The sequence below is a fragment of the Esox lucius genome, chromosome 22 (assembly GCF_011004845.1).
Source record: "Esox lucius isolate fEsoLuc1 chromosome 22, fEsoLuc1.pri, whole genome shotgun sequence".
In the NCBI taxonomy this organism is placed as follows: domain Eukaryota; kingdom Metazoa; phylum Chordata; class Actinopteri; order Esociformes; family Esocidae; genus Esox; species Esox lucius.
Window position 1 is genome coordinate 4,770,160 of NC_047590.1, and position 13,454 is coordinate 4,783,613.

Below are 13,454 nucleotides of genomic sequence, written 5' to 3' on the forward strand. Positions count from 1 at the left end.
ACTGGCTTCTTATCTTACCATCTAAGACTCCTCAACACTCTTCAATGCCACTGATGAGCAGGAATAGATTATCTTCCGTGTTGCCGACACTCGCCGAGCTACGGGAACTTTTTTCGTGTACCACGCGAGTGGGTTCGTGTGTGCGGGCGTCAAGCACATACAGCGTGTATTGGCATGCACTTGTATGTGTGTGTGTGTGAAGGTTGTCTTTAGGTGGGAAATGTCTCTCCATGTGAGAGTGGGGGAGGTTCCCTGATTAAGCTGCTTATGAAACTGCACTGCATGACAGTGATAACGGCTCAGTCAGATTTGAGCCGCCTAAAAAAGAGAACTGAGTGAAGTAAAGGAAAAGGATGACCTTTCTATGCCCCTAAGCTTTTCGGAAGATACCCAATACATGTCCATTCTAAACACGTTCAGTGTCAGATTCGATGGGAGGTGTCTCAGTAGCTTATTTCACGTCACACGTATGTCTATAGATAAATATAAATCAATGTTGTCTTTGACACACTTTTGAGAGACATGTGCTGCAAAAATGCAGATTGCAAGAGAGTCAGGGCATTTATTCCATTTATCGTGAATGAAGAAACCAAATATGGGCAATGCAACAATTCAGTTAAGCAAGTGGATTAGAAAGAAAGGCAAAACTAGGAGTAACATTTACGTATGTCATAATTACCTATAGCCTTTCCACGAAAGATGAACGTAAAGACCCGAAAGATGCCTTTACGCACTGATTTTGCGCGTGATGCCTCATGAGCGCATAGTCAAAACAGCAGGAGCGGTTTGGAAGGATATCAACGGAGCGCGAAGAGGAGAGTTATCAGTTGGTAAACTTCTCTCATCCGCCCGTCCGCTTAAATTCTGGAATAAGCTGGAGCTGCGTGCAGAAGAGCATGGCTCAGACAATCCGAAACTGTAGCTTCTGCGCTCACTCGCTTCATTTGAACCAAGGCATTTAGACGACAACCAAGAGTGGGACCAAGGGTTCAAAGGAGCATATTAATGGGAATTCTGTCATGGTATATTTTTCCAGTCACTCAAACTAAACTGAAAAGCACCGCTCAGTTTGTGAAAAATAGAAATGGCTGGTCATGGGATACTCAGTAACGTTTTCTCCTGCTCCTCGCCAACATCCAAAACCATCTCAAAAAGGAAATTGCGACAAACTCGGAGCCTCGACCCTGCCATTATAAGGAACTGTGGCACCGAAACGGGTGGAACCTTTGGGGGTCGCTTGAGGTCTCAATCACCGGGATTGCGCGTAGAGGACCCGGGTGCGTTTTTATCCTCGCCAACTTCTCCTGAGCAGCTGGTTGCGTTCCAACCGGATTCCCCGTCCAGAAACCTGAGAGTAAAACCACCGCTTCCGTCTTGCTCTGGTCCCTCCACACCTTTGGACCTCTCCCCAACATCGGACGTATGCTTTGATTATGATGTGACCGTGAGGGGCGCAAAGCGTTATACCGCCTGGGATTTACCGTTTCTGGTGAGGAGCACTAGCGTTACTACAGCTGGTAGTGCGAACACACTATTCTCGCCTCGGAGGTGGCTTCAGAAGAAGTTGCAGCAGACCAGTTCTCGCGCCTACATCGTTTGGAAGTCTGAGGTATCTGACCGTGTGACGAAAACAAGCATTCACTCTGTAACAGTCTGGTGTTCATGTTTACATGCATCTTTTAATTGTTTGAATTGTGACAGCGAGGCTAGGCTATTTGTGGTGTATTCAACCAATAGACTAATAAGGGGAGAAAGCGCCTGTAAATTTAGGCCTTCCAAATTTAGCACACAAGCAACATTGCCTGGGGTGTGAAATCCCTACGAAAACACTTGAGTTATTTTTAGCTGGGGCTTTGTTGGCCGCTGCTAACCAGTTCAAATATGTGGGCCTATGATTAGGTTTTACTCCCTTTCATTTGCGTACTGTAGGCCTATTAAGATAATTTATTTAGCGATGCTTTGGCTGCAAGGGAGGACGCGATTTGATCGTTTGCTGATTTCGATTCTAACTAGTGGGAACGGAACTGTAAAGAGGTAAAAAAATAAGTTCTCACTCACGATACCAGTCCATCTCCAAGATCATGTTGTTGTTCTCCAAACAGGGCAAAGTGATTAGGTCTATCCCAGAAAGCATATTTTGTCTTTAGGACGTCCCAATGACGAATTATGTTTTATCATGATCCTCTGTACCTTCTGTGAACTCTAGTGCAGGTTTTCGGTATGTTTTTATGGTTCCGCAGAGGTTCTGTCTAGTTAGATTTTATTTTATAATTATTTGTTCCGTTATTTTACCTTGTAAGGATGCTAAAACAGATATATATTTTTTATAGTATTGACCTGTGAGCAATTAGAGTTAGGGTAAGATAGGGTACGATGGGGTAACTTGTCCAAAAAGTTGTGACCAAATTTATGCCCAATACTTTCCCTGGCTGCCACTGATCCTGCTTAAATAAAAATGTTCTCTGTGTCATCACAACTTTTGGACAAATTTCCACAAAACGATTCTGACATAAGTTGATAAAAAAAATTGGAATGTTTAAAGATTTCCAGATATGTTTCAGTTAAGTTATATACATATACAGGTGCTGGTCATGAAATTAGAATATCATCAAAAAGTTGAATTATTTCAGTAATTCCATTCAAAAAGTGAAACTTGTATATTATATTCATTCATTACACACAGACTGATATATTTATTTATTTATGTTTATTTTTAATTGTGATGATTATAACTGTCAACTAATGAAAATCCCAAATTCAGTATCTCAGAAAATTAGAATATTACTTAAGACCAATACAAAAAAAGGATTTTTAGAAATGTTGGCCAACTGAAAAGTATGAACATGAAAAGTATGAGCATGTACAGCACTCAATACTTAGTTGTGGCTCCTTTTGCCTGAATTACTGCAGCAATGCGGCATGGCATTGGACATGGCATGGAGTCGATCAGTCTGTGGCACTGCTCAGGTGTCATGAGAGCCCAGGTTCCTCTGATAGTGGCCTTCAGCTCTTCTGCATTGTTGGGTCTGGCGTATCGCATCTTCCTCTTCACAATACTCCATATATTTTCTATAGGGTTAAGGTCAGGCGTTTGCTGGCCAATTAAGGACAGGGATACCATGGTCCTTAAACCAGGTACTGGTAGCTTTGGCACTGAGTGCAGGTGCCAAGTCCTGTTGGAAAATGAAATCTGCATCTCCATAAAGTTGGTCAGCAGCAGGAAGCATGAAGTGCTCTAAAACCTCCTGGTAGACGGCTGTGTTGACCTTGGACCTCAGACAACACAGAGGACCAACACCAGCAGATGACATGGCACCCCAAACCATCACTGACTGTGGAAACTTTACACTGAACTTCAAGCAACGTTGATTCTGGGCCTCTCCTCTCTTCCTCCAGACTCTGGGACCTTGATTTCCAAAGGAAATGCAAAATGTACTTTCATCAGAGAACATAACTCAGCAGCAGTCCAGTCCTTTTTGTCTTTAGCCCAGGTGAGACGCTTCTGACGCTGTGTCTTGTTCAAGAGTTCACTTTTGAAAGGAATTACTGAAATAAATCAACCTTTTGATGATATTCTAATTGTATGACCAGTACCTGCATATATATATATATATATATATATATATATATATATATATATATATAATATGTAGGCTACAACCTGTGAAACCTTCAGGTAAATTATCCACTTCTTTAGATAGAAAATGCTGAATGCTTTTTAAATGAAGTAGTAATATGTTGTATGAGTGTGTTGGGGGTAACTGGCCCCCGTTCTACAAGGGGTAACTGACCCCCAGAGGCTAATTACCCCATGGTTATGCATGTCCTTTGTACCATTACAAGCCCAGTTTGTGCTTGCTAACAATAAGTATTTTTATAAGTAATTAGTATTACTAAAAAAAATGTATATGCATACAACAGTTTTTAATGGGTAAAACCCTATTGAGGTAACTAGCCCTCCTGGGTTACCCCAATGTTGTTTTCTAATGAAGTATAAATTGCATCCATTTGGTTCCCTTATAGTTCATTCTCCTAAGCCTAATCATCAAGAAAACTGTTCAGGGAGGCTTCCAAGAGGCCTACAGGAACATTAAAGGAACTGCAGGAACTTCTGGCAAGTACTGGCTGTGTGCTACATTTGACAACAATATCCCGTATTCTTCATATGAATGGGCTATGGGGTAGGGTGGCAAGAAGGAAGCCTTTTCTTACAAAGAAAAACATCCAAGCCTGGCTGAAGTTTGCAAAAACAAACAAAGTCCCCCAAAGCACATGGGGAAATGTGTTATGGTCTGATGAAACCAAGGTGGAACTTTTTGGCCTTATTCCAAAAAGTATTTTTGGTGCAAAAACAACACTGCACATCACCCAAAGAACACCATACCGACAGTGAAGCATGGCAGAGGCTGCATCATGCTTTGGGGCTATTTTTCAGGGTGGAGGGAATTCTGAACAGTTCCAAATACCAGGCCATTTTGGCACAAAACCTTCAGGCGTCCGTTAGAAAGCTGAAGATGAAGAGGAAGTTCACCTTTCAGCACAACAACGACCCAAAGCACACATCCAAATCCACAAAAGCATGGCTTCACCAGAAGAAGATGAACATTTTGGAATGACCCAGCCAGAGGCCAGACCTGAATCCAATTGAACATCTGTGGGGTGATCTGACGAGGGCTGTGCGCAGGAGATGTCCTCGTAATCTGACAGATTTGGAGCACTTTTGCAAAGAAGAGTGGGCAAATATTGCCACGTCAAGATGTGCCATGCTAATAGACTCCTACCCAAAAAGACTGAGTGCTGTAATAAAATCAAAAGGTGCTTCAACAAAGTATTAGTTTAAGGGTGTGCACACTTATGCAAACAGTTTATTGTGGTGTTTTTTATTTTCCCATTCAAAGATTTCAGTTTTTCAATTGAATTGTTCACGTTTTATATATTGTTTACATTTAGTTTGTTTGAGGAAAAGTGTTTTTGGTCTCCTATCTAATATGTCCAAACTTTTTTCAATCTTCCTTCATGATCCTAAATCAATTATCTACCTGTAACGGGATGTTCTGTTCAGTTGCTTGCCTGGCTGTGCAGTTTCCATCCCAAATTCCTATGGGAGTGCAGGGAACATTGATTGCAACCTGAAACTGGCAAAGAAAGTTCATGATTTATGGTTGTCGGATGGCTTCCAAGTTCCATCACGTTATCATATTCTACGCAGACAACAAGGTTTTTACCACTTCTGACTACACTAGGTGCCATTGAGAGAAAGCAGCTCAGTGTCTTCATCTTCCCAGGATTCAGATTCATTAGTCTCTGGAAACAGCAGGCCTCTGTCAAATGAGACCAGTGGATTTATTCTGCAGTAGTCTATGCAGTGTAACTCTATTCTGTCCGGTCATCCTGTGTTCCGTAGCCTGCCAATTCAGACATAAAAGGCACTTTCACATTACTCACAGCGGATTAGCTTTTTGGGTGTCAGGTAGGCCAAATGAAAGATGTCAGGTAGGCCTAATGAAACATGTCAGGTAGGCCTAATCAAAGATGTCAGGTAGGCCTAATCAAAGATGTCAGGTAGGCCTAATCAAAGATGTCAGGTAGGCCTAATTAAATTCACATTTTCGGTGGACTACTCTCCCTGCTAAGAGATTCACAGGGCAGAGCATTTATTTTGTCATTCCATGAACAGGAAGTGATGATGTCTAATCAAACCCATTTGTTGACGTTTGTGAGGAACTAGAACGTTTACATTTGGAACTATTTTTGGACACACTTACATATATGGAGTGGATGGGGGTGAAGAAGACAAGCAGGGAGACAAACTGAAGAGCAATAGCTTGGGTGTGCTAGTTTATGTTATTGAGCACTGCTCCTTCCACTGAAGAGGCCATGTTGAAGCTTCAGTCAAGCTCCGACGAGGAGTGGCCATTAACGGGCATGCATAGCGTATGCTAATGTCTACTGTTTATGCTTCAATGCTGTAGCCAAGCAACGTAAATACCACTGCAACGTTGTTGCAAGGGTTCACAGAGACTCATCCATGTTCACTTTGCTGATTTATTACTCATACAGTGTTGCCTAGCTCTGCATCTCATGAAATGTAACCGCTTTCCTTCGATCATGTGGGAACGCGTTAATTCAATGTGCTGGATTCATTGACTTGATCTCATAGAGGCAGTGGCTGCATTTAAAAGCTGGTTCCATTAGTCAGTCCTTTCCTCTTTTGATTTATACTGGCATGCAGGGACCAAGGCCTCTCCTATACTGGGAGGCCTTGGTCCATTTAGCTTCAGTTAACAAATGTTCCCATTCCTATGATATTTCTTGCATGAGATCAGTGGATTACTGAGCTAGATAGAGGCTGGCACATTGCACTTTTCCCTATTCTGTGGTTCTTATTGTCATCGTTACATTTAGGAGGGAATAGGGATGGAATGTGTTATGTACCGTACCCCTAAATGTTTAAGGTCAGGTTTAGAGGTGAGGTTAAATTCTTATTGTACGCTGAATAAGGAAATTCCACTGAGCCCCACATCGATGGATTGCTCAGTGGTTCTCTAGACACGTCCTGCTGTACTAGTATGTTTATGCCCGGACAGAGATTCTCAGGTCCAGTGACCTAGAGAAGACTTCTGCAAGAGCACCAGTCAAAACAGTCAGGGGCATGTGTTCAAAGACCGTTGATAAACCCCTGCACCTGTTCAGAGACTGCAGAGTCCATACGCGCCAAGCTGGACACGTCCAAGGAAAGTTACGTAGCTCGACATACGTTACTGCACGCGTCGCTGTGTCACCCGAGCATAATGGGTGTGTGGTACGGCTGTATATGGGAGTCCAGCTTAATTGACAACGTACAACGTGACACTCCGCAGAATGCATGGATCTTGTAGACAGGTACATTTCGGTTGTACATTTAGCAGACGCTCTCATCCGGAGCGACAGTCCTCCCACCTCAGTCTGGGCCAAAACAGAGTGCGTGCGCCCGCATGCATAAACACTTTTTCAGGATGCGTCGGAGGGTGACAACCTTGACAGATGACATCTCCGGAATGTTCTGGAGTGTGTGTAGCATTGTCTGGATTGGTTCAAGCTGCCAGTCTTTTTCTTTCCCACTTCACTTCTCAGGCAGTGCTAACCTGCAGCTCGGGCTCAGCTTAGCATATATAAGTCTTTTGATGAATGTGGTCTGAAAATAATTTTCTTCTGGCGGGACTTTTAGCCAAAGCTGTCTATTAGTCAAGGGTGTTTTTAGATGTCAAAAATGGGTGGGGCACAAACCATTTCAACATATAGGATACATACCAGTAAAGCTACAAAACTCCCTCTTGCTACTGATTTGTTTATTTAAAACACCAACAAACAGCGTGGCTCCACAAAACACTTTTAAACAACAGAGCGGCTTGCTTCTACCAGGTGTTGTAGTACACATACTGGGGAGAGAGAGACCTTCTTGTGCCTTCTTGCTCAATGTGGCAGTACAGGGTGGTCAGCTCTGACTTCAACTTTTTCTCATTTCCTAGAGGCCATAGTTTTACCGCACAGTCAAGCTCAGAGTGTGAGCTGTCAACCAGCTTGGTAGCGATCAGGTGGTCACTTTGTGAAAACCTCTGCTCCACCTGGGAGGTGACTGTGTCACATGACTCCTTCATCACCGGCGCTGTGTTGGTTACTCATCGGCCTGGCTCATCTGTTCCATTGTGAACAGTGGCAGCCCATTCCTCAGTTTGCTTTCGCATATTCTGGACATTCTCCTTGAAACGGGTGAGCGCACTGCTAATACCAGATGCATCAATGCTCTGTTTTTGCAGAGCATAAAACATCAACCTCTGGCATAAGGAAGAAAAAAAAATCACAGGAGCAGTTCAGCTCGGTTTTCCCAAACTGCATTGACAGATCTACTTTTAAAGTTCCATCGTACAGCGGGTGGCCTTGGAATGCGTCTCTGTGTTGCCTTAGCAAGTGCCACAACACGTTTTGGAGCGCCAAAGAAAAAGGTGGCAAAAGCAGTTAAATCAGCAAAAAACACCTTCAGGATACTCATCCTTGCTGAACAAAGTTGCTGCAAGGTCAGGTTCAGTTGGTGAGCATAGGAGTGAACAAACTGGGCATGTGGGTTTGTCTCTTTCATTAGCGTCTGTACACCTCTGACGTTTCCACTCATTACAGCCGCACCATCATAAGTCTGAGTGATCAGCTTTTCTCCCAGCTTCAGTGGATCCAGCACACCCTTGATGCTATTAGAGAGGCCGAGCCCAGTTTTAACTTTGACTTCCACAAACTCCAAAAACCTCTCTGTCACTGTATTGTCAGGCAACATGTATCGCAACACAACCACCATTTGTGATTTTCAGGAGACATCAGTTGTCTCATCTGCCTGTATGACAACAAATGATGTCTCGTCCACTAGCTTGGCTATCTCCTCCCTGTACACTTCATACATACAGTCTAACAGTTCCTTTTGTACAGTGCTGGATTTCCCTTTGAAGATGGGCTGAGCGTCATAGTGCCTCTGAAGTCTCGAATCATCCTCACACATAGTCTCGAAAATGCATCTGAATATTCCAGGATTCAGGGAGTCCACCGACTCGTCGTGCCCCTGCAGTGCGGTTTCACATTTTCCACACAGTTTAATACAAGTTATGATCCGACTGAGAACGTACCTGTTTTCCTTTGCCTGTTTGTTATGCTGCTCAATGGAGCGCCTGTATGCACTGTCAACTTGAACTGCGACATTTACCCTTCCAAGTAAGCCCAATTTCACAGCATTGTCCAGATGACCGCTGCTCTCATGTTTTGCAATCCTCTCAGAAAGATGTTTCAAATCTTTGTAAACCATCCTCGACCAAGTACAATCTCCACCAAATAGCAGACATGGAAAACAGAGGAGTGCCTTCTTTTGTATGCTAACCGTTAGCCACTTTTTCCTCAAAAACCACTCCATGTTAAACCCGCGGTTACTTTTGCCAGCAGTTTGAGTGCTGACAATATGTCATGGCTGATGGTCACCAAGTCGCTTTACTTCATGTTTCTCCTCCAAATTAAGAGTTTCAAACTTTTAATTTCCTCGAGTATGAAATCCACTTTATTCATTTTTTCAAGTTGTCTGACGTTTGAAGCTAACAAGCTTGCTAAGACAATCTACCCTCCTCGCTCTTCTTGCCGACTAATGTTGGCGACAGACAACAGTTCTTTCTGTTGATAACCCCTAATGACCAGTCGCCCCTGCTGTTAGTCAATATGCCACAATATTGTTACCATATGATAGCTTATCACCTTAGCTAAATATCATACCATTTAGCTAAGGTGCTAAGCTATCATGTTTTTTTTTGCACCTGTGAGCAGCGTTTGGCTTATGTAGCGGTGAATGCGGCTGAATCTAGTTGCCTCCTCCGGTTCAACGCAAGACAGCACAAACAGATCTGATGCAAGGCGCAGCATGTAAAAATCTGACCTGACTTAATTTTTTGGTTTCTACATGTTCTCAAGCTGACCCCATCAGGATGTACACAGAAAGAACCACTTCTGCTGTCTGAGATTGAACTGTGGAATATATTATAATATAATACTACACATGTCAAATTAAGCATTTGAGCTGAGAGAAATTTAAAATAACCACAATCTGGCTGGCATTTCGTCAAACATATTGAATCGTTTCTTTGCACTGGATTGTATTTTTTCTGTATAGGAGTGTTCTCTTCTATGAAAAAAGGGACATCTACTGAAATAGAACTGCCTGTAAAGTAAACATTAATTTCCGCTGCCAAATCTCTGTCTGTTGCCTATTAAGTCTCTCTTGCAATCTAGAAGTGGCCTGGTATAGATCTGTGTTTAGAAACACTCTTTAGGACTCACACATAATGTGATCAAGCATGGGGATAGTATGGATATGATTTAAGCAATTTCTCGGGTGTGAGTGTTAATACATTATTATTATTTATTATATTATAATATATTATTATTTTGTATCTAACATGAACTTTGTGAAATCCAAAAACCAAAGGCAAAATGTCCATGTGAGATAAAACTCTACCCCCCCCCCCATGTCAAACATCAGGGATTGTTTGTTTTTGGTTCTGCAGAACACTTGCATAGCGTCCCTACACACTCGCTGAAGATCTCCTATCTGAGATGTCAACTGCAACCTTCATTCTCTACATACAGCGCCCACTCTGCCACTGAGCACTATGAAGCCATTTTTACACTAGCAGATGTCTCTGTTTGCATTGAAACCCAAACGGTCATCTGTAGTAGAGCTCCGTAGACCCTGACGTTCTGCCAGCAGGACCTGTGGACTTCATCAGGGGCCAAGGAAGTAATTTTCATTTCCTCTCAGTGCCAGAGAATGAGCCTCAAGGAAAGGAGCGCTTCGTAGGTCACCACATCTCATTGGTCAGGAAGAGTTCAACTGGGGACGCTATGTCTGAAATCCCACAGGGTTAGAGTCACACATCGAGTCAAGTTATTCTGAGGCAGAAAATAATTATGTAATATTTCACATTACGTGTTTATGGTACGTTTGAGGATGAGACACTCGTCCGCAGAGTCGTCCTAGTTCCCGCCTCACAGGAGGGGCCGTTTAAAGAGTTGTTTGGAATTCCAGCTCACTGATGCCTGTGGCTCAGTCCGAAAATGCTGACGGCCCCCCAGTTCCCACTCCCCTCCACTGGCTTCACAGTCAGCTGAATTCCTGCTATTTCTGCTCTATTTTCTCACCCTGTTTTCCCAGGGCTGTTTTCACGTAGAATAACAGAGGCAGCGGTGTCGCACACACAAGGTGGTCGTGTCCTTGGGTGGAAATGCAAGCAACGCACAGCCCTCAGTGGCTGCGTGGCTCCGCGTGAGGACGGCCACGTTGCGGATTCCAGTTTCCAGCATCTCTTGTTTTGGGGCAGCTAATGACCGGAGCGACCACACAGACGATCTGGGACGTGGCTGTGTGAACATAACATCCCGTTCTGTCAGAACGGTTCTGTCCGCCTTGGCTCGCTCAAAACGGGGCCAAGTCAGTACGTGCAAGTGTGAGGACCCCCCCCCCCCCCCCCCCCCGGGAACCCTCACTCTCTTCTCGTCTTTTCTCTAGTTCTCCGTTCTCCCTGTGGAGTGCTGTGACCTGACCTCTGCTGGCAGCCTGCACAGCCCTCCTCCTCCACACTGCGGCATTCTTCGCTGCACTCGTTCACACCAGCAAAGCTCACAGACACTCCTCCATCGTGGGCTGAGATATATCGGCGTCCGCCTCACCGTCAACCATAATAACTCTGGTGCCAGTCAAGGAATGAGTGATAAGCCTGTAATGCCTCTCTGGCGCAATCCCGACCAACCAACGTCAGTCCTGTCTAACAAGCTATAACCCCAGCCATCGCTGGCCTACGTTGCCAGTCACGGCCTGAATGACTTGTCGTTCCGGTTGGCCCATCATTTCTGTAGCGCCGAAACGATTGTGATAGCAGGGAAACACTGAGAACCTCTGATGTTGGGGCAGACAGCCGCGAAGCTTCACAAATGAACACAAGGGCATTGCCTGGCTGGTGGACTAACGAAACGTCACCCCGCTCGTCTGGCTAGAACTATGGGAGAGCGAACCTTATCTGTGTCCCCCTCCCCTTGGCTTAGCTGACCAGGAGGAGACCGGCCTATCTGCTGCGGGGCAGCCTCTGTGTTTTGGCAGTGCGGGGAACCGGTTTAAAAATAACTCATTCGGATTGTGATTGTTGGATGGACGTGTGGCAGACCACGGCGGAGTCTATGAACGAAGCCAGAGCGCTCTGCGATTGTTACTCCAAGTGAGGCGCGTGCAGCGTGGAGCTCTGAAAGTGCTTCAAAGTGTTTGCCGTTAAAAATAACAAGGCTCGTTTTTTGCTCAAGTTTTCTATCTTGAGTACGTGCCAGAATGGAATGCCTGCCGTCTATATTCTTAGTAGCCCCGGTTGTGTTAATATGGGGCCCTAGATTTAGGCCAAACCGACCCCCCCCCCCCCCGATGACCTCTCACCCGAACTCTGTCAGACAACAAGTGAGGATGATGGAAAAACCCCAGAACGATCAGCAGACCGGGCTGCTACAACTAATAATAGAAGGTAGATTTAGACTCTATGTTGCTCTCTAGACGGCCGACGCTTGAACATTGAGGGCAATGGGTTTATTGTGTGTGTGTCTGTGTGTGGTGTGCGTTAAAATTGTGAATGTGAATTCACATAATGAAGTGGTGCCATTGGTGTTGATGTGGTGTATTTCTCTGTCGTCGTGTGTGTCACGCTGGCCAGTCCATACTGGAGGCTTACATCCAACTTGTGCAACGTAACGTATTATACGCTGGCTAATTTGGCTCCTGGTTGCTGTTTGGATGCCGGCTTTTCTGTGTCAGACCGTATGCCACGGTCACGACAAAAACCGCTTTTCACTCCCCGGGCGTGTGCTCAGGGCATGTGCTGGGCACTGGCCCAGGCGGTTGTCCCAACGTGCTCCAAGACCGCAACCATTGTGCCAGTCCCAAAGCAGTCCACTGCGTCTAGCCTGAATGACTTCCGACCAGTCGCAATCACCCCGACAATCATGAAGTGCTTCGAAAGACAAGTCCTGCCTCCCCCCAACACTGGATCCCTACCAGTTTGCCTACCGGTCGAACAGGTCTACAGAGGACGCCATCTCCACGGCTTTACACTCTGCCCCACCTGGACAAAACCAACACCTATGTGAGAATGATGTTCATAGACTTCAGTTCAGCATTCAACACGGTCATCCCTCTAGGCTGGCCAACAAACTCCACGACCTGGGGATCAGCCCCTCTCTCTGCAACTGGACTCTGGACTTCCTAACCAACATACCCCAGTCTGTCAGGTAAGACAACTTCACCTCCTCCACCCGGATCCTGAACGCTGGTGTTCCACAAGGATGTGTGCTGAGCCCCCTCTGTAATCCCTCTTCACCCACGACTGCGTTCCTGTACACAGTTCCAATACCATTGTCAAGTGCACAGATGACACCTACGGTGGTAGGCCTGATCAGTGATGATGACGTGTCAGCCTAAGGGGAGGAGGTCAAGCGCCTGGCAGCATGGTGCGCTGATAACAACCTGGCCCTCAATGCAAAGAAAACCAAGGAGCTCATTGTGGGTTACAGGAAGTCTAAAGGCTAAAGTCAAACCCCAGTTCTCCTTGAGGCACTGAGGTGGAGTGTGTGTCCAGCTTCAAATTCCTGGGTTTCCACGTCTTTGAGGACCTCTCCTGGTCCCTCAACACCTCAGCCCTGGTCAAAAAGTCACAGCAGCGTCTGTACTTTTTGAGGAGGCTGAAGAAAACCAGCCTGTCCTCCAAGATCCTAGTGATCTTTCACCGCTGCACAATCAAGAGCATTCTGACAAACTGCGCCATCGTGTGGTTCAGCGGCAGGCTCAGGAACAGTTTCTTCTCATCTACTGTAACCCTGCTGAACTCTGTGACCCAAAGAACTCTGTGAACTCTGTGACC

General features: G+C 45.2%; 1 protein-coding gene across 2 annotated transcripts in view; it reads left to right on the top strand.

The window, feature by feature from the left end:
* Nucleotides 1–673: 673 nt before the first annotated feature.
* Nucleotides 674–13,454, top strand: part of LOC105020022 (rho GTPase-activating protein 6) — a 64,528-nt gene continuing 51,747 nt past the window's right edge. Inside the window, exon 1 of one of the 2 annotated variants that reach the window (XM_013140049.3) lies at nt 674–1,609. In XM_013140049.3, the coding sequence (XP_012995503.1) occupies nt 1,085–1,609 (525 nt within the window). In that variant the 5' untranslated portion in view covers nt 674–1,084. The remainder of the gene's footprint in view (nt 1,610–13,454) is intronic. The other variant, XM_010886663.4, reaches the window with a different exon arrangement.